We start from the raw sequence: 25,199 nt of genomic DNA, 5'->3' as shown, positions 1-25,199 counted from the left end.
AGGTTAGGTCCAGGCAACAAAACAAAGGTTAGGTCTAGGCAACAAAACAAAGGTTAGGTCTAGGCAACAAAACAAAGGTTAGGTCCAGGCAACAAAACAAAGGTTAGGTCTAGGCAACAAAACAAAGGTTAGGTCCAGGCAACACAAATAATGTTAGGTCTAGGCAACAAAACAAAGGTTAGGTCTAGGCAACAAAACCACATAGTAAAATATCACAAACGTAACTTACCAACAACTCAACAACCTGAACAAAGGTTTCGAACACTGTTGTAGTTGAAAGCCCTGTGTTCCTTTGGGACTAGGGGGTACTCGGCTTGTGGTACATTTGAAAAACTGTCTCTTTCCGGAAATCATGACCCGGTTACTCAAGATAATCCACATACCTTGTTGTGAGCAAATGCAGTTGCAAATGCATTTTTGGCGCTTTGCCAAGCTGTCTAGTTCCATTATATTGGAGAGAAGGCTGCAGCTCTACTGCCGATATCTCCAACACCAGGCAACTGACACAAATCATCTCGATTGATACAGGTAAGAGGAAAATTTGTATTTTTGATTTGGGGGTTTACCATCCCTTTTAGGCATCAATTTAATATTGAGCTTGAGCCCAGAAATACCTCCCATTTTAATGCCACATTCATGCATATTGTAGTTACTGTAATTACTAGTTTCTGATATTTAAATTGTGGGTTATTAACAAAACATCCTCAGGTTAAAAGTAGCCCCCACCTGGCTGAGTTAGGAGAAACTCCTACAAATAAAGCCTGGAAAGCAAACAAATACTGATTCTTTACCTCAGCCATCATTCATTAAACCCAAATGTTGTGCTCGATTGTCAATGCACAATGTTTTTTAACCCGTAACAGGACCAATGCAGCGGTCAGACAACCATCTTGTTCATACATTTTTTATGTTTTGAGTGAATGGCTAGGGCTTCAGGAGAAACTTCTTCAGTCATTTATTTATATATATATATATATATATATATATATATATATATATATATATATAAATATAATTTGTTTTTACATTTAATTTCTTTGTGACTATAAGTACTTGGGTACTTTTCAATCAGTCACAAATCATGTGAGTGCTTTGATGTCATAAACACATTTCTCATCCATACCACGAAACGTACCAACAAAATATTATCTTAATCTAAGTATTCAACTAGGGTAGTTTGATATGTGATATTTATTAGTTAGTTTAGCTTGGGGTGTCGGTCCAAGTGAGCAGTCAGCTGCTAGAAACATGAGTGGATCCACAGAGCATGAAAACCTCTCAGCTCTGTGAACTGAAACGTTCTCAACTGTTATCAATGAACAGACGTCAGAATGAATGGTCTACTGGCAAAGAGGCAGAAAGAAAACCTGATCGCGCTGTAACAATATTGTACGTAGCCTATCGGGCAAGGAACTGTTTAATTGAAACGTTGAGCTATACAACAACAGTTCAGCACAGAATATTATTATTGTTATACTTCCCTATACGACAGCAGTGATACTAAATCTGATACAAAACCATGGCATGGTCACCAGTGACTTTTTGAACAGAGTTTAAGACTACATTTTTTTTTTTAAATAAGCCTTCATCATGGTCCACCCACACAGGTGTTTCTACTTCTCGTGCTTGATTAGACCTCTCCTCAGGACTGTGTAACTGTTTGACATCTACCTCACTCTCCTGTTAACTGTGTTGCACCTGTTATTTTGGGACAATCCACACCTTTTTACCTTTTTATCAATTGTAATCAATTTCCATCACAACTCCGCTCAACTTTAGCCTGAGGAGAGGGCTAATCAGACAGATTGACTGGAAACACCCATGGGTGTGAGCAGAGCCTTCAAACTAGTTGCGTCACCGTTTTGCATGATTTTGCCTATTTTACAGAAAATAATACATTTAATGGCGAACCAGTTTTCAAAGCACGCTGTAGTGTTTTAGAGGAAGACGAGAGCACCTGTAAAGATGTATGTTAATTACAGCTAGGCACTGAATGTAATGGTAAAATAAATCATATAATATGCCTCAGCTTAAGAATCTTTGACTCAATTAAGACTGGTGCTGATTTGTCTAACAATCTCACAGTGTCGATTAAAAAATACCGGCTATATCAGCAGACAAACAAACTGAAGAGAGTTTTGTTCTCCCCATGTATGAGGTCTCATAACAGCTCTGTGACTATCCGTTGATTCATCGTTATTTGCATTTCCTTTTCATCATTTACCAACACCGATCAAAGCCGTTATCCCATACTGTAACACTGTCCCTGAGGGTTAACATTGTGTGAAAGCTTTTAATGATCTAACTCTTGCTAAAGCATCAGGATATGCAACAGTAAACCTGCAGGTCACTGTAGCGTGACTGAAAAGATCAAGTCACAAATCAGAATTTGGGCCCAAAACAGGCTATAAATATTCCCAGGGCCTTTAATTGCACATTAACGTGTTCTTTTTTGGAGGAATTAAGTGTTCCTGACTGACCAGGCAAAGGCACACAGACCTCATTAAAACAAAAAAAAGACCGGGGGAAGGAGGAAGGAAGGGAAAACAAGAGAGGCAGTTTAACAAGAGAGACAGAGGAGACAAAGAGGGTGTGGTGCCAGTATGAGTCCTTGCACAGATCATCATCCGCTTTTACTTAAACAAGAATCTCGTGAATAGTTTGAAGACAGTTTTATTTTTATTAGACATATATTGACTCATGTGCTGTATGCATCACTACATCTAATTCTCCAATGATTTTTCTGCTTGTTATATTTCGTCATACTGTATCAGTGTCTCTCAGTTCTTTTGTAAAGCACCACGATGTATATACTTCAAGTAAATGCTCCTAAAAAAAAAAAAAAGCCTGTAAACATACCAATCACTGTCCGAGATTGAAGTCTTGCTTGAACTGCATGTTAAGTGTTCTACACTGACAGCTATAACAGAAGTGCCCTTAGAATAACATCCAGCGGGAAAAGCATGAAACACAAAAACTGATCCAACTTGACCCGTGTTGTCAATTTCTGTGTATTCTCAGTAAGCAAAGGCTCTTTGTTGGTTTAGTTGGTCCAGAAATGTCCTCTTTCTCCATGTGAGCGTGCATCCTCATCAAGATGCCTTTTGAATATTATCAAACAGTCCTTTTCTCCTAAAAATCCATTTGCATCAAAGTCCATGTGATTAGAACGGCAGTAATGGCAGCATGGAGCAGAAATGTAGGGCAGATCACAGTCACTCTATTCAGCAGCTGGAAAGACAAAAAAGACAGACACGTTACTGCTGTAACCGCTGGTACGCATATTCATCATTGGATGTTGGACATATGAATAAAATAATTTCAAACAACGAAGACGTCAATGGGTCGCTGACCCACAACTTTTTTAGCTCATTTTATCATTGGAAAAAGAGCTGAAATAAATGTCACATGTTTTTATTCATAATATGCTAGAATCAACATACAAAATCAGAACTTGGTTTAAATGTAATAATACAAGGTGATGCATGGGCGTTAAACTGAGGTTCAGCAGTGACGTTTCGGGGGGGGGGGGGTTCCCAATAAATAGCTGTCACACTGTCGAATGCAGTAAGAAATGAACGTGCACTCAAAAATTCATCCCCCACGATTCTTAAAGCCAGCCACTCTCATTTTATACACAACATGCACAGGGGCTACTTTTCTCTTTTGGTCCAAAACTGAATTCTTTTTGGATGTCAAGTGTCTTCTGACATGCCAGTGAAGGTTAGTCCTCGGAGACCACACTCTGCCGACTGGGCTCAGTAAAAAAGGACTTCATTAGTCTGGAGCTGGAAACATTAGCCACCTCCCCGGGACAGTCTAATGATAGGTTGCTGGGCTTCATGCATACTGGCAATGAAGGAAGAAGTGGTTTGTCATGGATATGTATCGAATACAAACAAAACTACAACTCCCAGCTCTTCGGAGTTTGGTTGTTAACATGGAATAAAGGCTAAACCTTGCAGGTGAAGACAAAAATCAGGGTTGTAATGATACAAAACTGTTTTTATTTATATAATTTGACAATCCTGGATGTTGACTTTTTTTTCCAAACCCAACAACGGAAGGTGCTTGTTTTTTCTGCATGGGTTCAAGTGTACGGCTTCACCTATGCATGCGTGTGTGTGTGTGTGTGTGCATAAATCAGCTCTCACCTCCTCCATCACTTCCAGTGGTTTATGGGAGCCCAGCAGGGAGCCACATCAGCCTCCCCTTTGATGGTGACACACATGATTCATGGCCTTTTTGAGGCAGTTTGTTTTCATTACGCCTCCTCGTCAGCTCGCTGTAGCTGCATCACTGTTTCGTGCAACGCAAGCAAATTTGGGCCAGAACGAGAGGAAAGAATTTCAAGAGGAGAGTTTTTTTTGGCACCAGAAGAAACAAAGGGGCTTGGTTTGGGTACAAAGAAGAGAAACTTAAGTCAGAACGACGGCTGCCCGTGGCTACTTTTTCCACCGTCGCTTGTGTTCAGGGGCGGCCAGGGATTCATGATATGTCAGTCTTGGCAAAGTGGGGGTTGAAAGGGTACGAAGAAGTCAAAGGTCCAATCTCTCTTGGAACATCCAATTTTGTCTTTCCAGTCCTGACTTTCCTCAAATTATTTCTCTGCATTTTCTTGTTGCTGCTCTTTAAATATTACACACAACTTCATACACTTGCTAGCCTGAGGCAGAAATAAAGTTAAATATAAGTATTAAATGAAGTTTAAATGTGGCTCAAAGTATGCATATCTATGAAGATGACAAGAGTGATGGCGTCTTAAAAATAAAAAAAGAGCTAGGAATCACACACTGAGCACAATGTCCCTGTTTTGATTCTTTTCTTCAACATCATCATTGGCTCCCTTGAGCAGTAATAGCTGCTTTTGGCAAGCAAGACAATAGAATTATTAGAATCCATCTGCTATGTCGCTAGACAACGATGAAATCACTTCACGAAGTGATAGTGGCTTAAAAATCAGCTCCATCAAAATGATCATGCTCGAGTGTCAAATAGTCTTTCCATCATCCTTGACGCAAACAGATGATCTAAACTGAGGTGTTAGATAGTCCGCTGGTGAGCAGACACAGTTCAGAGTTCTCTTCAACCCTCTGTATCAAGTAAGAATATTTCCCTATAGTGTGGAATTCACCATCTGTTTTAGGGCAAACAGTCAAAAGACGAACCTTGCTTTGAGGCAGGGCTAGTGACCAGCAGACATGGTCGACCAGGCCCCCTCCATCCTCCACACAGAGAAGGCGTAGCTCAGTCTCTCGTGGGCCAGGTAGTTACATCCAGCCACCTTAGTGTCCATCTCGTCATTCTGCAGAACCTGGTACAGAAAGTCAATGTAGCGCGACGCCAACTTAAGGGTCTGGATCTTGCTCAGTTTGTCAGAGGGGAGCGTCGGGATTATTTTACGCAACGACGTAAAGGCGTCGTTTAGAGATTGTGTCCGCTGGCGCTCCCGGATGTTGGCAATCACCCGCTGGCCGTGTGGGTCCTCGAGGGATGAGAGATCATCGGGGCCAGGAGAGAGGGATGGGCCCGAGGAAGGCGGCCGATGTTGAGGACTCCTTTTGAGTCGTTTTGGTCCAGTCAGCGTGTAGATCTGGATGTCTTCCACTGGCTTGATCTTGCCGTCGTGTGCCGATGTGGTGGGAGTAACTGTCGTAACGTGATCCTCCGTGTGTGAGCCCGTCTGCCGTTTACGCCCGGTGACCCCCGGCGTGGCTACGACAACAGGACAGGCGTTAGATGGTGGTCTTACCGTGTTCTCCTCGCTGGAAACCCCCCCTCCCTCAGAGTGGTCATCATTAGACTGCTCCTCCTCTCTCATGCTTGGCCACGTTTTTTCTCTTCTCTCCTTTATGGGACTCTCTATCCTTCACTCCTTCTCTGAATATCTCTAGTGATTCTCTCTTTCCCCCAATATGTCTCTCCACTCCCCCTCTGCTTCTCCCGCGAGGCTGTCCTCTGTTCTGTTCGTCTTCAGGAACTCCTTCTGTGGCGTTGCGTGTTTCTCCAGGCCTTCTGCTGTGTTGTTGTTCTTCTCCAACAGTTCTCAGCGTTATGCTTTGTCACAGCTGAACATGCCAAGCAAATCGGGTGAGTAATCGGCACTCAGCCTTGGATCGCCACAGTGCTTCTTCATCCACACATGTGGAAACCTGCCAATGATCCTCTTCGACAGTCTCTGTGAGTGTGAAATGCATCGGCAAACCAGACTGCTCTCATGTCCCGCTCCTGTAGCTGCATGTGAGACAACGGCAACCTGAATCTGACTTTTTAAAGGGAGGGAACCACGAAACTTTCAGCTGCCCACCCATCTGAGCCACCGATTGGTTCAGAGGACTCTTTTTGGACAGCTGAGCTTAAGACAACAGGAAGAACAAATCATGAGCGATTGGTCCGATCAAAGAGACGAGGCGGAGACAAAGGTGTGCCGTACAGCCAACCAAACCGAGCCGTTGTGACGTTTGCCTCTTGTCATAGAAGTTGCCCAAGTTTATAGGTTCCAGATTTCCTCCAAAGCAAGTCGCTACCATCCCCCCCTCTCGCTGCCTGGCTCTCTGTCCCCCCTGCCTCCACTCTCAGCACCATCATCGGTTGCTTTCATTATAGTTCAGAGAAAAGGGAAAAGAAATCTGTAAAAGAAGCTCCACAAATGTTTTTGTTTCTGGTTTGGAGAAGAGTGACATGGTACATCTCTCTGCCTTATAAATAGTGAAATGTGATGATTCTTCAACACATGACATTCCAGGCCGATGGAGTAATGGTGGTAATTGTTCATTGTTCATTTTCTGTTTTTGTGGTTGAGAAATAAATGACAATGTTGCGGTTGTGGCAGATCTGCCACCATTAGAAATCGAGGAGGAATGGACATTGCTGTATAAAAAACCTTAAAGGTAAATGAAAATACATAAAGAAATACAATGCTACATCCTTACAAACTATGGCCTCAAATCAGACTCCATTATTAAGTAAATAACTGAAATAAAATGTTTTGGTGTTCTATGACTATGAAATAAACATGTCTTTCATAAATAATTGGAAAGGGACTTGGCTGTTTCTCAGCATAAACCTGGACGGAGGAGATCTAATCACAGCATTAAGGAAAGATTGAGTTCTGTGGATCAGAGGGAGGCCTTTGGGACAATTTGTTGCTTTCATCCACTGAGCTACATGTAGAACAAGCCTCTGTCCTGGTCCAACGTGGACTTTGCTCTCCAAACTTCTGGGCGAGCCTTTGGGATGGCCCACAGCCACACCCGGACAAGAGAAAAGTCCATTGTTTTGTTGAAAACACTTGGGTCAAAAAAATGCTTTTGAACTGGCACTGTTAGGACACAGAACTGGAAAGTCTCTCCACTGAGTCAACGCAAAGATGGCTGTTGTCCACAACAGAAAGAGAAACATCTATTGTCTGACCACAGATGATACTATTTCTCTTGTGCACACACCACCGCTCACCATGACGGCGTATGGTTTCTGTCGCCACAACAGTATCTTGAGTAGTATGAAGCTGCAACTTCTGGTGCTGAGAAATGAAGCCAACGCGCATGGTGCAGTTCCTCAAATGGCCACTTGAGGCTGGCTCCAAAAGCGAGTCAATCCCCATAGACCCCCATGTAAAAATGTCCAACTTTACAGCAGAAATAAACATGTTTACGGCCAGATAGAAAACTGGTTTTGGTCCCTATAGCTAATTTCTCCTTTCATGATGACTGTGGGGGGAGGGGGAGTGAATTTTTATACAACTCACTTGTTTGAATTATATTACGGCTTAAATCTATACATCTTTTTGAGTTTCAGTGACTGATGGGTGCGTAATCAGATCGCTAGCTCATAACTGTCTCCCCTTCCTGCCACAGCTCCACCGACCATCCACCTCTTTGCCCATTTTTTAATTACTGACCAAGATGGCGGCGGCCGGAGCCACCCACATTGAGCACTGAACCAAATAATGTCCAGCCAGAGGTCAACTGGAGCGCTAGTCACGTTCACAATGTAAATGACTAAGCCAGTCAGATTTCAACAAAAATGAGGATCAGTCAATTTTGGGAGGAGCCCTTCCTATTCCCCCTCTATTTTACTCTACATTATACCATCATTTAGTGAATGAGCATCATGCTGTTTTGAAGAAGACTTGAAACTAGCGCTTGAGACCATAAACTCATGTTTACAATGTTTACTGAGGTAATAAATTAAGTGTGAAGTTGGGTCAGTTTCTCATAGACTTCTACACAATCAGACTTCTTTTTGCAACCAGAGGAGTCGCCCCCTGCTGGTCAGTAAAGAGAATGCAAGTTTAAGGCACTTCCTCTTTGGCTTCCCTTTTTAGAGCCGGAGGTTGTAGTCAGGTCTGGTAGCAGCAAGGTGACCACCAGTTATTTCGTAATGCGATACTATGTGGGTTTGTGATTTGCTGACGTGTAGTCTGTGTGCTCTTTGTCACATCCTCTGCTCATGAAGATATCAGTTGCTAGGAATATTCCTCTTGTTGTTCTTCCTGGCACCATAGCTCATTGGTTAACATTGCTGGATGCATGGAACATCTGTTGCCCTAGCCGTGCTTAGCTTGCACAACAAAGACAAGAGCAGCTGAATTTAATTACTGCAAAACTTGGCACGGTGTTGAAAACATTTGATTGAAAGTTGGTTTCTGTTCACTGTGGGCAGACTGCAGACATATATGAAATCAAAGTTCTACCTTTGAAGATGCATCCTGCCGCTGGAAACATATGGTTGTCTCTCTACCGCTCTACTGTTGCGCAATGTGGCTGAGTAACATGCAAAGTATTGAGATAAAATGGGGTTAGGTTTTGACAGGGTTTCCTCTCATCCTATGCTAGGTATTTGAAATACAGTCCTCTTGATTGACCACGGTGCTGGTCTTGACTGCAGCTGGTACCCGGGTGTGGCGCTGGGGCTGGCCATTACTTCCAGAGAGTTGCCAGCAATCGTGCAAACAAACTTGACAACGGACCAGCAAAGGCCAGGAGTGAGGCTATTACCCGATTTGTGAATGAGTGTGTAAAGGATGCAGGATTTGAAGCACTTTAAAATGGGGCCTAGCAGGTGTATGAGGAGGAAAATATATTCAACACATATTGCAGGCCTCAAGGATACATGTGTTTTGATGCTGAATACTTTTATTTGTGTCCAAGAGCTCCACAGACTACCTCAGGGTGACAAAATAAACTAATAATATTTGATCTGCCATATTGGCAGCTTAAAGGTGCAATGTAAAATATATGGCAGTATATTTTAAAACTTTCAAAAGTGAAATAACATTATCAACAGAATGTTGTAAAATGTTGTTAAATTGTGACACAGAGATATCTTGTACCTGGACGAACGACTTGTTCTTCCAGGTACACATTCGTGTGCGTTTTATAGTTTGTTTATTGGATTAACGTAAATTCAATGTGGCAGAAACTGCTCCCCACCGGGAGGCTACTTCGCCAGGAATACAGCGAGCGGCAGCTCCAGAAGACAGACGGAGCTCTGATCTTGGGGGATTACTGCCCCAACTTAAGACACTTTCATGGTAAAAGAAAAAAAATTGCACTTAAATAAATATTCAACATTTGGCATAGGGGTCTCTGAAGTTCGTCCCCCGGGGCTGCCGCACGCCCCTCTCCGGTGGAAACAGGAGGACGAAACGAAACGTGACCTTTCCTTGTGTCATTGGTATGCAATTTTAGGCTTTTTACATGGCATTTATCACCACAGGGTTTACATTGTCAAACAGGTTTTCACGTGTCACTTAACGCCACGCCGTTACCGTGAAATGGTCACGGTTATGTAGTCAACAAAGCAGTGATAACAGACACGTTTTAAGCAGGTTTAGGCAACAAAAACGCTAAATTCAGACTAGGAAAAAACATCTGGTTGTGCTTAAAATAACTACGTCAACTTAGTCAAATACTTACGTAGACAACGTAACATAAGAACACAAGACACGCCAAAAATATAACCTTGAGCCTCGTTTGACCCATCCACCTCCCCAACCACACATCATACGTCACTTGTTCAGTCATAGTTATTCGGATGGGTTTACATTGTAATCAGTACAAACTACATGGCGTACAAACTATTTGCCTGCAAAATGACCGCAAGCTGCAGTTTTGGTTGAATTTATTTATATAATATATATATATATATATATATATATATATATAGCATATATAGCACTAATTATTCAGCAGTATTCCCTTTACACAGTAGCAGTTATATTGCTGTGCTCAGTGTGCTGACTTTACGTTCCACTGCTGTGCAACATGAATAAAATGTTTCAGCACGTTTCATCAAAATGTCTGTCGTCTGTTTTCATGACAGTCAGATCATGTGAATGCAGCTCTACTGTTCATCAATATAATGCTGTAACTCAGAGGTAACTATGGTTACCCAGCGATGTCCAGTAGTCTCCAGTGAGAGCAACAGCTGGTGCACGTTGTAACGCCGTCGCTTTTGTAGTCCTCTCCTGTTCATACAACTTATGTATTCTTCTTGTGATGGTGCGTCTACGTGCAGTTTGTATCCACTTCGCTGTGGCATTTGTTAGCTTGTCTTGCTTTTGTTTCTCTATACTTCTCCCACACGCTGCAGCCAAGGTAGTCTGCCGAAGCCTTCCTCCACCGCTGCCAGTGAGCAACCGACTTTCAAAATGATAATAAAAAAAAATGCATTAATTAATTAATGCGTTAACGCAATAATAACGCAATAATAACGCGTTAACTTAGCCAGCACTAATATATATATATATATATATATATATATATATATATATATATACGTTCAGTGGCGGGCCATGTGTTTTATACCTGTTGAACCACGTCCTAATAACCTCATTATGACGCTACACTACAGGTTATTAGGGGTGTAACAATATACGTATTCTTATTGAACCGTTCGGCACGAGGCTCACGGTTCGGTACGCATTACGAATCAAACAATACGTTTGAATAATACTATTGCATTTGGAAAATGCAGAAGCTTAAGTTGTGGGAAATATAATGTTCTCTTGGTGGAGCCACTGCGCTCAACCTGGCAACCCACCCAATGCACGCACGCACATACATACATACATACATACATACATACATACATACATACATACGAATGACCCGGTAGTAGATGAAATGATTATTTCTTTCTAGCAGGTGGCCCGTTATTACACCCTTAAGGCTGGCCCACATTCAAATAGTATTTAATACGACCGTAAATATTGAACATGTTTAATACTCAGGATTTAAAATTGGTGCGTTCTTGATGGACCTCCGAGCAGATCAGGGGATGTAAAAAAAACACTCTAAACATACCTCACACTACAGGAAAGTCTGGCAAGGTAATCTTTAGAAACTTCAAAAGAGTGGCTTTGCTGAAGGGGGGGGGGGGGGGGTCAGGCCCCGAAACGGCCTGATTCTCGTGCAGTGTGTATCCTACATTACAACATTTTGCAAATCTTAGAATGTTTGCAGGAGTATATGAGTAACAGTTTCTCAAACTCTGAGAAAACTTGGCATGAGGTCACACAATGATCAAATTAATATAAACACAATCAGTCTGGTGTTGAATGACTAGAAATATTTACATCAGAAAGTAACAATCCTACTCTCATGCAATACTTTTTAGTAGTCGTGGAAGTTAGCGCCCATGCTCCTGAGCGCAGACTGCTGCCAAACCCATTGAATCTTTTTCATCTTCTTCTCTTTAACCATCATCAGACCGCACGTCCTCTCAGTGGGCGACGGGACACCTGTGATGGATCACACAGCTCCCTTGAAACTGTTCCCTGTTTGCTAAAAATAAATAACTCCGAGCTACAGGAGTATGCGATGGAAAATGGATATCAGGCCTTGATATAAACACATGCATATTGGGGCAGGGAAGACGGGGAGGGGCGGGCCGCACAATGCTTCGTCTTGTCTGGGAAGGCCCCCCGGAGGCTGACTGCGTTTGGAAAAAGGGGAAAGAACACCGGACCCTGTCTGTTTGAACTGCATGCTCAAATGAGGACGTAGCATAAATATTTCGACTAAGAGAAATGGGAGAATGTTATCACATGTGGAGCTTTTATATTTATATATATATATATATATATATATATATATATATATATGCACATATGGCACACACACGCTTGAAAGGTCATGGGTTTACACTGCGTCATATGTTTACACAGACACACAAATAAAGAGGATCCACTACATTAGCTATTTGGTTTGTCATTTTATATGAGTGAAGATCATTTTCCATAAAACAGCTGAGCAACCACGTTGTGGACGTGACGTGGCATTTTCACTGTCACACAAGATAAAAATGAATAATATTAGAATTGTCATTTTAAATGCAGTAAGTGATTAAACATGTATTTCATCCAACATATGTTACATACTGACTGCTTAACAACCACCACTACAAAATGTTAACTTATTTCTTCTCAAAATATTATTACTGTGATTATGTTAATCTCACCTGAAGAAAAAGAGCAGGACGGGTGAACTGTATTTTTCATTTAGACTTTGACACAAATGGAGCTTATACTTACACTAGCATAATATACCACTATGACTACTACTACTACTAATAATGATCATGATCATAATAATATTAAAAACCCTTGTCGTACTGAGAGCAGCTTACAGAGTCTACTCTGCCTCGGCTTGATAAGAGACTCCGGTCTTTCCTCTGCCTGAACTTTTTTGTTTTCCTCAAAAGAGAAAACATTTGACATGTTTCTTAAAAATTCCAGTCTGTTCTTCTTGCAAAGACATAGGAAAACTGAACTTTGTGGCGTTAGAGTCGGATCTTTAGAGAGGCCGAGAGCATGGCTACCTCACTCAAGTTTTTATTATTTCACTTGTTTATTTAATTTTGCTTGATTCACAGAGGTATTAGTTGTTGGGGTACTTTGGCATAAAACATGTTTTATGTGGGTTTTTTATATATATTGAAGAAGTCTAGAATGTTCTAATCAATGAAAATGAGCTGAAATCAGGAGGAGGAGACCTGCAGGTCACCGAGGAGAACAAGGAGGAGTACATCAGGTGGATTGTTGATACGAGTCATTTTAATTCGGCACACAATAATTACATGTCAGGTTGTTTTTACTCTGTGAAACCTCCGGCTATAATGTAGCACACAGTGTTGCTGTATTTTTAACGTTGTGAGTTTGATGAGGTGGAGTGCAACATGTGACTATTTGCCTCTGTCTCCCCCTGCAGGCTGGTAGCAGAGTGGAGGATGTCCAGAGGAGTGGAGGAGCAGACGCAGGCTTTCTTTGAAGGCTTCAACGAGGTCCTCCCTCAGCAGTACCTGCAGTACTTTGATGCTAAAGAGCTCGAGGTATGGACCATCATTTATGGGATACATGACGTGTTATGGGAAAGAGACCTCTGCACATACTGTGCTGTAAATTCAATTTGTGTTGTAGAAAGATCTGATTGAGAGCTGATGAAATATATAAAAAATTAACTTGATCTTTTGATATTAATAACTGGTGTCCCATTACAGGTGATGCTGTGTGGTATGCAGGAGATCGACCTTGCAGACTGGCAAAGAAACACCATCTACAGACACTACGCTCGAAGCAGCAAACAGATCTTGTGGTTCTGGCAGGTCGTGTGCATCTGAAGCCGTCACCTTTTAAACCTTTTACTAGACATTAAAGCTCTGGAGCCGGTGTTTGGTTTGTCTGATCTGGGCTGCTACATGGTGGACTCCCTGGAAGAGGACCAGCTCCTTATGTAAAAATGGGGGCTCATTCTAAGTGATTGAAAACATTCTCATTTCAGATTATTATAGACTGATGAAAACAAAAGACTTGTCCTGATGACACACGGCCTTTTTCGATGGCTAATAGTGAGTTCAGCTTAACAGACAAAATCAGTGAAATATAACGAATGTATCATGATTAAAAGTGGATCGGTGAAGTTGCCTATTTACATTTTTGCAGAGTATTGCTTTAATCTTTTTCTGGGTCGATCACAAATTAAAATCCAAGTGACAATTTGTCACTTTGATGAATTACATAAAGAATGTGTGTGTGTGTGTGTGTGTTTGTGCCTCAAATGAATAAAATAATCTGTGTCAGTATAAAATACATTGTGCATTACTGTGTTTCTAATCTATTATTGACATGTATTTATGCCATACTAATATCCATTTATGCAATTACTTAGTTATTACTTAGTCCTTTTAGTTCTATTTTTAAAAATATATAAAAATAAGTTTACAACAAAGAAAATATTTATTCAATCCCTCGAGCTTTGATATATTTTATTATCAATTTAATATTCATCTATTTATGCACTTATTTCAGCATTGATTTATTTATTGTATTTATTTAGCCATATCTAATTATCCATGTATACTGATAATTGTACAACATAATGTATTGCTTGTCTGAATGCACTGTTGTCTAAGGTGAACCTTTGTACACGTGTCCTGTCAATGTTATTTAAATGAACACAATATTTCGATCTGGTAATTGTGATTTAGAGACTAATAAAGGGTTTACCTCGCTTCACTTACGCCTTATGCAAACATGTACTGTATGTAACTGCAAACTGAAGTTTCAGTGATACAAACAATTCTCTCTCCTTTTAAGCTGCTCTAGACTTCTACACCTAAACATGATATTTCTATCTTTTTATTGAATCTATTGGCCCTGCAAACACACACTTATGATTTCCAGTCAAGTCTCAGGTATGACTACAGAAAAGTCCATCATCCAACAGCAATATTTCCACATCTGGGTCACCACCAATATGTAATGTATTCAATCTGCTCACTTATTTGTGTAAACATAAAGTGGGAAAAGACGTTTTCTTATTTCTACAACATCACAACAACATCACAAGCAATATTCCGTCATCTCTGTTCAGATGAAAATGATTTCTGGTGATATTCACTCACCAGAATGGGACAGAATGTGGGCCTTGAGTTTGTCTGGCCTGTTGAATTCTTTAGTGCAGCCCACATGTGTTCTGATGACAAAAAAAACAGACAAATTAAATTAAATAACCTGTAAGACAGTCTAATAGAAAAGAATCAAAAGAAAAAGAGGACAGAAAAGCTCAAATGAGGAAAAAGGAGAAGAAGGATAGACGTAAAAGTTGAAAAGGCTTAAATGATGAAAAGAATTAAGTAGGAACAAGGGAAGTTAAATAAGCCAATAGGTCTTGTTTCCACCGGAGAGCCTCACCTAAACGGACACTTGTATTTCTTGAAGGGTTCGTGGATGAGCATGTGTCGCTTCACTTTGTCCTTCCTGTTGAACGTCGCCTCACAGAGGGAGCATTTGTATGGCTTTTCACCTGGAAAACGGGATCAGCATCAGACTCTCAGCTTTACTTTCATTAATGACTTCTAAATGATGTGATTGACAATCGGGGGCGAATGTAACGGAAACACTTCTTGCATTTGCACAGCACATTTTAGCCAGTGACTCATCAGCTTGTGTAATCGGTAGTTTACTCAGGCATTATTAAGGTTTTATTGAGCACTTCCTTATTTTAACAATAGTTTCTTCCTGCTGTCGCAGCTACATTTTCTGGTGTGACTGGAATAAAGTGCAGAACTGGGTTGTTAGACTAAAACTAAAGCTACCCGAAGAAACTCAAAGAAATCGGCATCAATAGAGAATATACAGCAAGGAGACTATTAACACATCAGCCCTCGACTTAGCTACGGGACACTACAGGAAAATAAGGAAATGTCCTAAACGCATGAGATCAAATTAATCTCACCCTTTCTCCTCAGATCATTTATCAAATACAGGACTTTTATTCAGGAGATCAATGTGTAGTGGAACACTTTTGTGGTTGAACTAACCCTTTAAGTACACAAGGTGGAGCCAGAGATAACACCTGACGCCTCACAAGTGAGTAGTAAGATATTTGCATTACTATGAGCAGCTTTTGCATAACGTATATCTAGATGATCTTTTTGTTTACTTTTTCAAATTGCATTTTCAAATTGTTTTACAAGCTTCAGAAACGATTCAGGGCTCCATTTTCACTGTTTGATTCAGCGGTTCACTCTTTCAGTGAATTAATAAATACATTTTTTATTCAATATATATTATTTATAGTGATGGATTCATTCAATTGTAAAGTATTGTGTAATCCCTCTTTTTGTCCAAACAGACAGTTAATAAACAGTCTCTGTCATGGCTCAAGGTTCACTTACATGCTTTTTCTGGAGTGGAAGAACATGGAAAGCTGGAACATCCAAAGTTTCATGCCAATGTAGCAAAATCAGTCTGCCGATGTGGACCAAGTGAGAAGGTCATGAGATGGTTTGGATGGTCCGTTCCGGGCTGCTGCGGAAACATGGCAGTGCAACATGGCTTTGATTCTGAGTAGTGTTTTGAGGATTGCGAAATTAATATTGATACTAGAAATTGTAATGTATTCTGAATTATTTTAAATAGAAGAAAAAACTTTTTTTTTTTAAACATCCATTTTTTCTGCACAACAGCACACTCGCTAGACTGCAACTGCAGGACCCGACTTGGGAGGACCCGTCCCACCAAAGAAGCATCCTTGCCTTTGAGAAACACTGTTGATATGAAGGGCTCCCTCTAAGCTAACAAAAACGATTTATATTTCCGGGTGATTTGACACCAATGAAAACATGGTTATGAACGTTATATTCCATTTCTAATGATAGACCCCCAGAAGTGCTACACACTGGTCCTTTAACGCTGGCTTCCTGTTCTTTTAAAGGCTCTTTACGATTAGCAAATCTCTCGCAAGATGATTGAGATTTGGCTTCGACCTTAAGGTTATGGCTAGGATAGGGCGTCAAACCCTCAGTTTGTGAAGCTCTGGCGTGATGGTCATGATGGTTGAGGTTATTGACCTTGAGTGGTGAAGCTTACCCAAATCTAGGGATGCCGTCACGAGCCTCTGTGTTCAGCAGATGTCCTCCCTGCGGTCCTTGCGTCAAAGTCTCACACCAATGTTTGCTTCAAACTTTACTTTCAGACAGATGTGCTGACAAACTTGATGGTTTAAAAATGGTGAGATCAGTCAGTGCACAGCATGTCAGATGAACATGCCGACCGTTTATCAACATGCAAGCTCACAATTTGACAAACATGACGAATAACCTTCCTGTAAATACATTCATCTTTATGAATTTTTATTGCATGCTTATGTTTAAATACAACTCTTTATTTCAAGGAAACTTCTAGATTTCTCTTTAATTGGCACAGAACTTTGGCTGGTGGCCATCGTGCTTTGTAACTGGTGAATGATGAGAATGCCAAAAAATGTCTGACTTTAGAGAAAATGGAAATGACTTCTGACAGGATGTAAGGGAGTTCTCTGTTCCAGGTGACTGATTCAAACACTTAAATTACATCAGTGCTGAGCAGAAGTGTCAACTCAGCAATAATGACGTATTACAACTTTGTGTTGATCTCTAGAATAATGGAAATGTGGGATGTGTGTATTCAATGGCACATGTGCATTATAATAAATACTGCATGCACGCGTTTGACAGTTATTTAAAAAAAGGTGTTTATTTGCATTTCTTAAATGTATGGCCAGTTAATGAGTAAACCTTTTCTATCTATTTCAGGAGCTGAATTCTATGCTTCAATATACTCCTGAGGTCATGCGTGTTATGAGCTAGGATGCAGTACCTGCAGTTATCGGTTATTTTGGAAACAGTCGGAGCCACCACTTTTAAACGGTTGGGTGTCTAATTATAGAAAACACTGAAATACTTCCACTTGACTCTTTGTTAGTAAGATGACCTTGTTGCCTCAACTGAGAAGTCTCTTATTAAGGGCACTGAAGGAGGCGATGCCCCCCCCCGCGTTGCTTACAGTCAACAGGAGACATTCAGCGCGTGTGATCGTGCTGCGTGTGAGGCACCAGGCTCCTCCGTTGCACCCGAGCACGTGCAGAGAAACGCACACAACTTACGTGACGCGCACACGATGAGCCAAATGTTGGATGAAACCAACTGTCGGTCATGTATTTTGTTATGTACCACGAAGAGTTTTAAATACCTTTAGGGTTGGGTTGGGTTGTGGAATTTTCAAGTCTACTGAAGACAAATAAAGCGAAAATAAGAAAATGAACAAGACAATGGATCAAGGTGTGCAGCTTGCACTTGCCTCGGGTAATATTTGTTCTCTCTGTTCTCCAGTTAAGCTGGCTCCTGGCACATCATTTGCTTTCTAGTTCCCGCAATGAGCTCCGCGGGGCGGGCACATGCATGACTATTGTCATGCGTCGCATATTTTTACCATCAACAGCAACCCCTGTGGTGGTGGAAAGTTCTGGTAGCGCAGAGGACAGGGCCTTTTGGGAAGGAATGCTCTCCTGCACACATGGATACGCCTTCTACCGTTCTGATAAATTATAAACGTCAGCTGACTTCCTTGTTTGTGTTGTACACTACCTGTATTACCGGTTGTCATCGTAGACTCACCTGTAGCCTCACCGGCCTGGGAAGAGGAGACAGTGTGAAGAAAAGGTGGAGGCAAGGTAAGAGCAACAAGAGAAATAATTGGCAAGCAACATAAGAAGCATCCAACATCACCACCTCCCACCATGTCTTCGTCCAAGCCGGAGGAGCAGCTAGCCCACGAGCTGAGCTGCCCCATCTGCCTCCAGTTCTTCTCCAATCCGGTGGTTCTCCCCTGTGGCCACAACTACTGTCTGGCCTGCATCTGCAAGATCATCGACAGTACGGACAAAACACATCAACGTTGCCCGGAGTGCCGCGAGGAGTATCAGGGTGTGGATTCCCTGAGGAAAAACTTCAAGCTCTGCAGCATCATCGAGGGGTACCAAGCCACCGCGCCGCAGCTGGAAAGGCGGCCTGAGAGCAAGCCTGAGAGCAAGCCTGAGAGCGAGCCCGAGAGGACGTCGGAGGTTCTCTGCGACCACTGCATCGACAAAAAGTCGCCGGCTGTGAAGACCTGCCTGAGGTGTGAGGTGTCGCTGTGCTCCGGGCATCTCCAGAGACACCAGGATAAGGAGTGGCTGAGTGCGCACACTATGGTGGAGCCCCTGAATGAGCTGGGGACCAAAAGCTGCGCCACCCACCGGCGTCCCCTCGAGTACTTTTGCTCCAGCGACATGAGCTTGATGTGCGACACGTGCTTCATAGAAGGCCGTCACCAGAACCACGATGTCCTCACCTTCGACGCGGCCGAAGAGGAGATGAGACGGGCGTTGGAGAACCGCAGCACGGTAGTTCTGTTGTTTCACTTGTGTTTTCCAGACCTTTATTCGAGAGGCATGTTTCCAACTGTGATATTGTAGCATTAGTTTTGCTCACGTCTAAAATATTGTGATTTGGTGATAAAGTAAATGACAAGGTAATGTTCTATTTTACGGTCAAACTTTAGAATAATTTCCTGAAAATATCTTATTATAGGGAAATTCAAACAAACTGATAACACACAGATTTCTTTAGTCAGTGCAGAGCAGAGCATGAGGTGAACATGCCGACCATTTATCAACATGCAAGCACACAATTTGACGAGACGAATAACGTTCCTATTAATACAGTACAATAATCTTAATGAATGTTTATTGTATGCTTATGTTGAAACACAACTCTTTATTTCAAGGAAACTGCTAGATTAAAATAAAATAAAATAGTTCTTTCCAGAAAATGTATGCAGACTTTTACAGAACTTTAAAATAATGTGGCTGGTTGCTGGCGGCTGTCTGGCTCAGTGCCATTGTGCTTATTGCATGATGAGAATGCAAAACATGTCTGACTTTAGAGAACATGGGCAATGAATTCTGACAGGATGAAAGGGAGTTCTCTGTTCCAGGTGACTGATTCAAACACTTACATTCCATCACTGCTGAGCAGCAGAGTCAACCCATCGCACCAAAGAGTCCCAGGGACGTTAACAAAATGACTGTACTCCAGGCCCCGTCCATCCCATTTCACTTGCAACATGGAAATGTGTTTTCCCCCTTGCCTTGTTCACAGCCCGTTACGAGAAAAGCACAAGTGTTGAAGACAGAAATCTCAAAATGTCACTTCTGTGTTTGCAGGTGGTTTCTTGCAGGCTGAAGATGACCGAGAGTCTCCTTCAGAAGACAACACAGGAGCAGGGAGCGTCTGAAGTTATAGGGGAGAAACTGGTCAACAAGGCGGTCACCGTCGTGGACAGCATGGCTGCTCTGGTGGACAGGTAACATACCGCACGTGTGCTGGTATTGATGCTGCCTTTAAAAGTCACACATGGTGCCCTAAAGCTGGTGTATTAAAAGATGCAAGTGTCCTACTTTATGAAGACATGGATATTTAAAAAGCTTTTAAACCATGTTTTCAGTGCCCTTCATGGTCCAGTGGATGGCAGTAAATGTATAACAGGACCTCTCACCCCTTCATCGTCATTTGTGGACAATAACACTAATCTCAATCTCTTTAGAAATGTCACAACCAGAAAACGAAAAACAAACCATCACCTGTTGCTTTTCGTGACTGTGATGCTCACTAATGGTGAATGATATGGATAATATCACATTCTATGGAATTGTATAGGCTATAAGCCATGACATTAAAAATAGATATGATTAGATAAAATAAAGGAATGGAAATGTCTTCATCTTTAAAAACAACCAATCCTAATGCACACCGTTTTTTTTAAATGAGTAAAATGATGTAAGTAAGTTTTAAAAGAAGATGGGTCAACTCTTCTTTACATTTAAATAGTGATGGAACTGTTTTTAGTCTTTTTGGAGTTCTCTCCCTTTACTATAACTTTAAGAACACGTGTGAAGTCACTCACCCAGGATTTACAGTAAATGTGTCCATCAGATAACCAGAAGCGGCTCTTCTTTCAGGCTTGAAGAGCAGGTTCAAGCAGTGGCTTCACTTCATGAGATGAATCCAGTTTGTCAGCCTTTAGACTGCCAGTACACTTAACGTCATAGACTATTTGACAACAGCTCTAAAACTGGACTAGAAGATAGTTTACGTCACTGTTTCAGTTTTTAAAGTTTGATTTCCTTACATGTAAAGAAAAAATAAATCTGTATCAATATGATTGTTCTTTAGGACCGTAAGCTATATAGCACAAGTGGTGAATTATTGTAAAGGAGAATTAGGCTTCTTGTGTTATTTAGCTCACGCAGTCTATAAATAGCTATCAGCTATTTGGGAGGAATTCCTCTTCCTTTTCTTCTCTATTGTTATACTCCACACCTAAATACTCTCTCCCAGTCACATCACTGGTCTATGAGCTCTGAAACAGCTGTGCCATTCACAGTTAAACGGGACAACGGAAGCTCACCACGAAAACCTAACCTCGAGGATTCAGAGCTTGGAATCAGCCTTGGTCCTTATCGACATGGGAAAGGTCTCAAGGCTGGAGTACAAGCAATGCTAGTAATAATAGGAGGAATAAATATTTAAAAAAAACCAACAACAGTATATAAAATCCCCATGCGGAAAATTGTGAACTAGTCCTCCAAGCTTACCGTTATTTAGATGCAACGCTGTTGTGTTGTGTTCAGGTACAGGGAGCGTCTGCACGTGCTGTTGGAGGAGGAGCGGTGCATGCGCAGGAAAAGCTGGCAGTTGGAACTGGGTGCACTCGAAGAGCAACAGCAGCAGTTAGTGGAGGCCCAGCGAAGTGCCACGCAGGCCCTCAGCGAGACAGACGCGTGCATCTTCATACACAGGTACAACACAAATCTAAACTGCTTCTACAACCCTACTCTAAAACCCAGTGAAGGAAATAGCAATGCATGAATAAGAATATTTTCCCTACAAACTTTATTGTTTACATTGTCCCTTAGTATATTGATTGATGAGAACAAACACATAAAGAGGTTAGTCAACACATGCACCATGAAAATGAATTGCATTTGCATGATCAGCTTTTCAAACTGAGTAATATAGAATTTAAAAAATGTGCACTGTAAGCTATTGGCGCTTGTGAAATATAAGATAAGCAGATAGGTCCACACACTCACACACACACACACACACACACACACACACACACACACACACACACACACACACACACACACACACACACACACACACACACACACACACAGCCTACATAAGTAAAGATGTGTCGCAAAGAAGCACAGCACATAGCAGCAACAATCCTCAACTGAGGAGATCCTTCTGCTCTCCAGGTTCATGATGATTGAACCTAAGCTGAGAGAAGTCGTCACCGGCGCCATTCCCCCCGTGATCCCCTCGAAAGCACCGCTCAACACCAAGCGTCTCCAGGCGGGCCTCAAAACCCAAGACTTCCGCTCAGAGATGACCGGCCTCCTGGATTCCCTCCACATACTCCTGAACCCGCTGGACCTCACCTTCAACCTCTGCACCGCCCACCCCAGCCTGTTGGTCTCCAATGATCAGCGTACAGTCAAGTACAGCTCCGCCAAGCTGCCATACGCGGAGCACCCAGAGCGTTTCACAAGCGTGCCTCAGGTTCTTTGCGGGCAGGGGTTCTCGAGCGGGGAGCATGTATGGGTGGTGGAGGTGGGGCCCAACAGCATGTGGTCGCTGGGCGTGTGTTACAAGAGCATCCCTCGCCGTGGGGACCACAGTCGTTTGGGTCACAACTCAGTTTCCTGGCGGCTGCAGTGGAAAAACGGCAAGCTGACAGGGTGCCAGTCCTCCTGCAACGTAGCTCTGGGGGAAATGACCCATCATCCGCTGAGGATCGAGATAGCGCTGGACTATGAGGCGGGGACATTGATGTTCCACAACATCAAAGTGCGCAGGGAGCACCTCCACACCTTCAGGGCTGCGTTCAAGGAACCGGTCTATCCGGCGTTCAGTATACATTCAAACACACAGCAGTCCTGGATCACACTGCACAATGGGATGTGATCATATGCAGAAAGTGCAGAAAAAGATATTTAAAAGATATGCTTTTATTTCAATTAGATTAGATTGTTTTTCTCAACTTATTTCTTTTTATTGTCTATTTTTATTGTCTTTATGCCTTTTGTTTAAATGGGTTGCATTTTAATTTTACTTTGAGCTACATCTCTTTTCTAAATAAAGTGCCATATTAATAATATTGTTATTAGCTTGTTTTTTGTATCTGTTATATCCCACAATACATACAATACTTTAAAATGCCATGCTATGATACAAAACCATGAGGGCATTATGGAACTGGAGCATTAAAATCACGAGATAATTTGTTTACAAAAACATGTTTTTTTATTCATGATTAGAGTGAAATTTGTGGGGTATATAGATCAATATGGGTGTTCCTTGAATGAATTTGCTTTGTGGTTTTTTTGGTCATCTGTTTATCTGAGATGCTAAGATTTATTATGTTTCCATTTGTCTGCGTATTAAAAGTGAACTGAATGTCTCATGAATGTTGCCTGTTTTCCTTTTTATGTTCTTTATATACAGTAAACATTGTGTGTGAACACTGACATTTAGGCTGGATATGAGACATGCTTATGTTTATGCAAGAATTAAACTCTTATGATGATGCCTGTGTATCCATACTTCTATGTTTGACAGTTTCTATGGTTCATGTGGTACATGATTGGCTCTTGACCGTTCATTAATTCAAGGGTGCTGGAGTTGACATTAAGGTTGCCAGGTTGGGCAGTAAATAGGCAACTAACGGAGATTTAACCATTTGTATTCAACCTAAATGCACCTGTACACTTATACAGAACAATTGTGTTAGCCGGGATTAATTTAAGTTACTTGTCTTATTAATGTATTGGTAGAAAAACCTACTCCCAGTTTTACAAACATCTGCTAGAGGGGGATGGTTTAGGACGAATCTGGCAACCCAGATCCTATCTGTCACACATTTTGTCATTGGGCAGGACATTAATTCGTGTTACTAACTTAATTCTATGCAAGGTCATCAGCAAAGTTGTCCCCTAACACCAGCAGGTATGGGGTCGGGAGAGAGTACGACCAGAAAGGTGTCCTTTGGTGTTGACGATGAGGACAGAGTCAGGATTCTTCGTGGAGTCAAGGTAATGCTAATTTAGCTAGCGTTTGATAAGCCATGCTAACATTTCTTTAGTGGTACGCCTAGCGCTAACTAGCCGCTAGCACGTTGCAACCAATAGACTGTATAAGAACAACACAGCAACGTTGACTTAGCAGCAATTCTGAGTTGAACTAACGTTAGGTCAGCAACCCGTGAAGCGACTGCTGGAGTGATGAGGATGTAAAGGGATGCAGGGGCTGGGGCAGGTGGACCACCCAGTGTCGTTACGCCATACTTCAGTCGTAATAGGCTGCAGGTAAAGGTATGCCTTGCTTATCGGCAAAAGAGCATACCTGGCAGATGACCAAACGTCATTTAGAAACCTCCAGTGTCTCCTGGTAAATTCGGCATATAAATGATTCACTCAGCAGTGATACATTAATAAGAAATCGCACACTTTTGACAATTTACTAGCTGCTGTCCAGCGTTTGCTAACAACGTTTCGCTACCAGTTAAAATGCGAACCAATCGGTAAGCTCGTTATTATTTATATGGAACATTTCAGTTGCACCGTAGATGCATTGTTAACTCAAGGAGAGATTAATATGTTGTTGTAGCGATGCAGACATGGGCCATAACAGGGAGCTAGAAATTGGCAAATTTCGAAAGAAGTTTGGCGTTCTGTTCTCTCCTCTTGCTGATGCTGCCTTCAAGTGCTATTGTAAATGTCGGAATTTTGCGTAGTACCAAGTAATACTGTAAAAAGTAATACAACTGTACATGTGGCCAAAAAATATACTACTCTATGTTTTAATGTAGTAAATAGGGAACTCGGCAGATTTTGTTTCAGGGTCGTTTATCTGAAAAAGTGCACCTTTACACCAACAGAAAATGTAATGTACTTTTTATTTTGCCAACCTTAAGTTGTCGAGGTTCTCATCTTGCTGTAGTGAAGTAGAAGTGCCCTTCACAGCCTGTTGAGTGTGGTTACAGGTGCATGCGTTGCACTCTGCTGGGTGTGTGGTCAGAGGTAAAACAGACCAGAAACCTTCAAGGTCAGTTAAGTAGTGCCCTCCACCAGCTTTGGCATTAATTTCAATTATGTTCTTCCTTCAAAATGAAAGATGAAAGCCACTTCCATGTGCACTCCCACAAATAAATGCACACATTTCTGTATTTTGAACTTGTTGGATATAATCCCCAAAATTCCCATAGGACTTGAAGGCACCTTCAGACCTAGCTAGACTCAAATGTAAGCTAGGAAAGTTTTACA

At 41.7% G+C, this 25,199-nt stretch overlaps 3 protein-coding genes and 1 long non-coding RNA gene across 4 annotated transcripts in view; 3 read left to right on the top strand and 1 right to left on the bottom strand.

Annotated features, from left to right (window-relative positions):
• Positions 1–2,858: 2,858 nt before the first annotated feature.
• On the bottom strand, positions 2,859–5,821 carry LOC306713062 (twist-related protein 2-like; the record flags this gene model as incomplete). Its single annotated transcript, XM_079182622.1, has 2 exons — positions 2,859–3,231; positions 5,169–5,821. One exon carries the CDS (start codon positions 5,819–5,821, stop codon positions 5,186–5,188), a length of 636 nt encoding a protein of 211 aa, XP_079038748.1. The 3' UTR covers positions 2,859–3,231; positions 5,169–5,185.
• Positions 5,822–12,992: 7,171 nt separating this feature from the next.
• LOC306701585 lies at positions 12,993–13,607 on the top strand. Its single transcript, XR_013767240.1, has 3 exons — positions 12,993–13,037; positions 13,215–13,335; positions 13,504–13,607. It is a non-coding gene; the product is annotated as an uncharacterized lncRNA (long non-coding RNA).
• A 4,874-nt stretch (positions 13,608–18,481) lies between these two features.
• Positions 18,482–23,464, top strand: LOC306706466 (E3 ubiquitin/ISG15 ligase TRIM25). The gene is made up of 4 exons (XM_079173568.1): positions 18,482–19,208; positions 20,031–20,170; positions 21,498–21,665; positions 22,134–23,464. The coding sequence occupies exons 1-4, from the start codon at positions 18,564–18,566 to the stop codon at positions 22,840–22,842; spliced, it is 1,662 nt and encodes a 553-aa protein (XP_079029694.1). The 5' UTR covers positions 18,482–18,563; the 3' UTR covers positions 22,843–23,464.
• Positions 23,465–23,784: 320 nt separating this feature from the next.
• Positions 23,785–25,199, top strand: part of LOC306709484 (MICOS complex subunit mic25a-like) — an 80,545-nt gene continuing 79,130 nt past the window's right edge. The window contains exon 1 of the mRNA XM_079177658.1: positions 23,785–23,969. Coding sequence (XP_079033784.1) covers positions 23,844–23,969 — 126 coding nt within the window. The 5' untranslated portion in view covers positions 23,785–23,843. The remainder of the gene's footprint in view (positions 23,970–25,199) is intronic.

The sequence above is a fragment of the Pholis gunnellus genome (assembly GCF_910591455.1).
Source record: "Pholis gunnellus genome assembly, chromosome: 2".
NCBI classification, from domain to species: Eukaryota; Metazoa; Chordata; class Actinopteri; order Perciformes; family Pholidae; genus Pholis; species Pholis gunnellus.
Note: the sequence above shows the minus strand (reverse complement) of the source record. Positions and strands in the feature narration are given on the sequence as shown.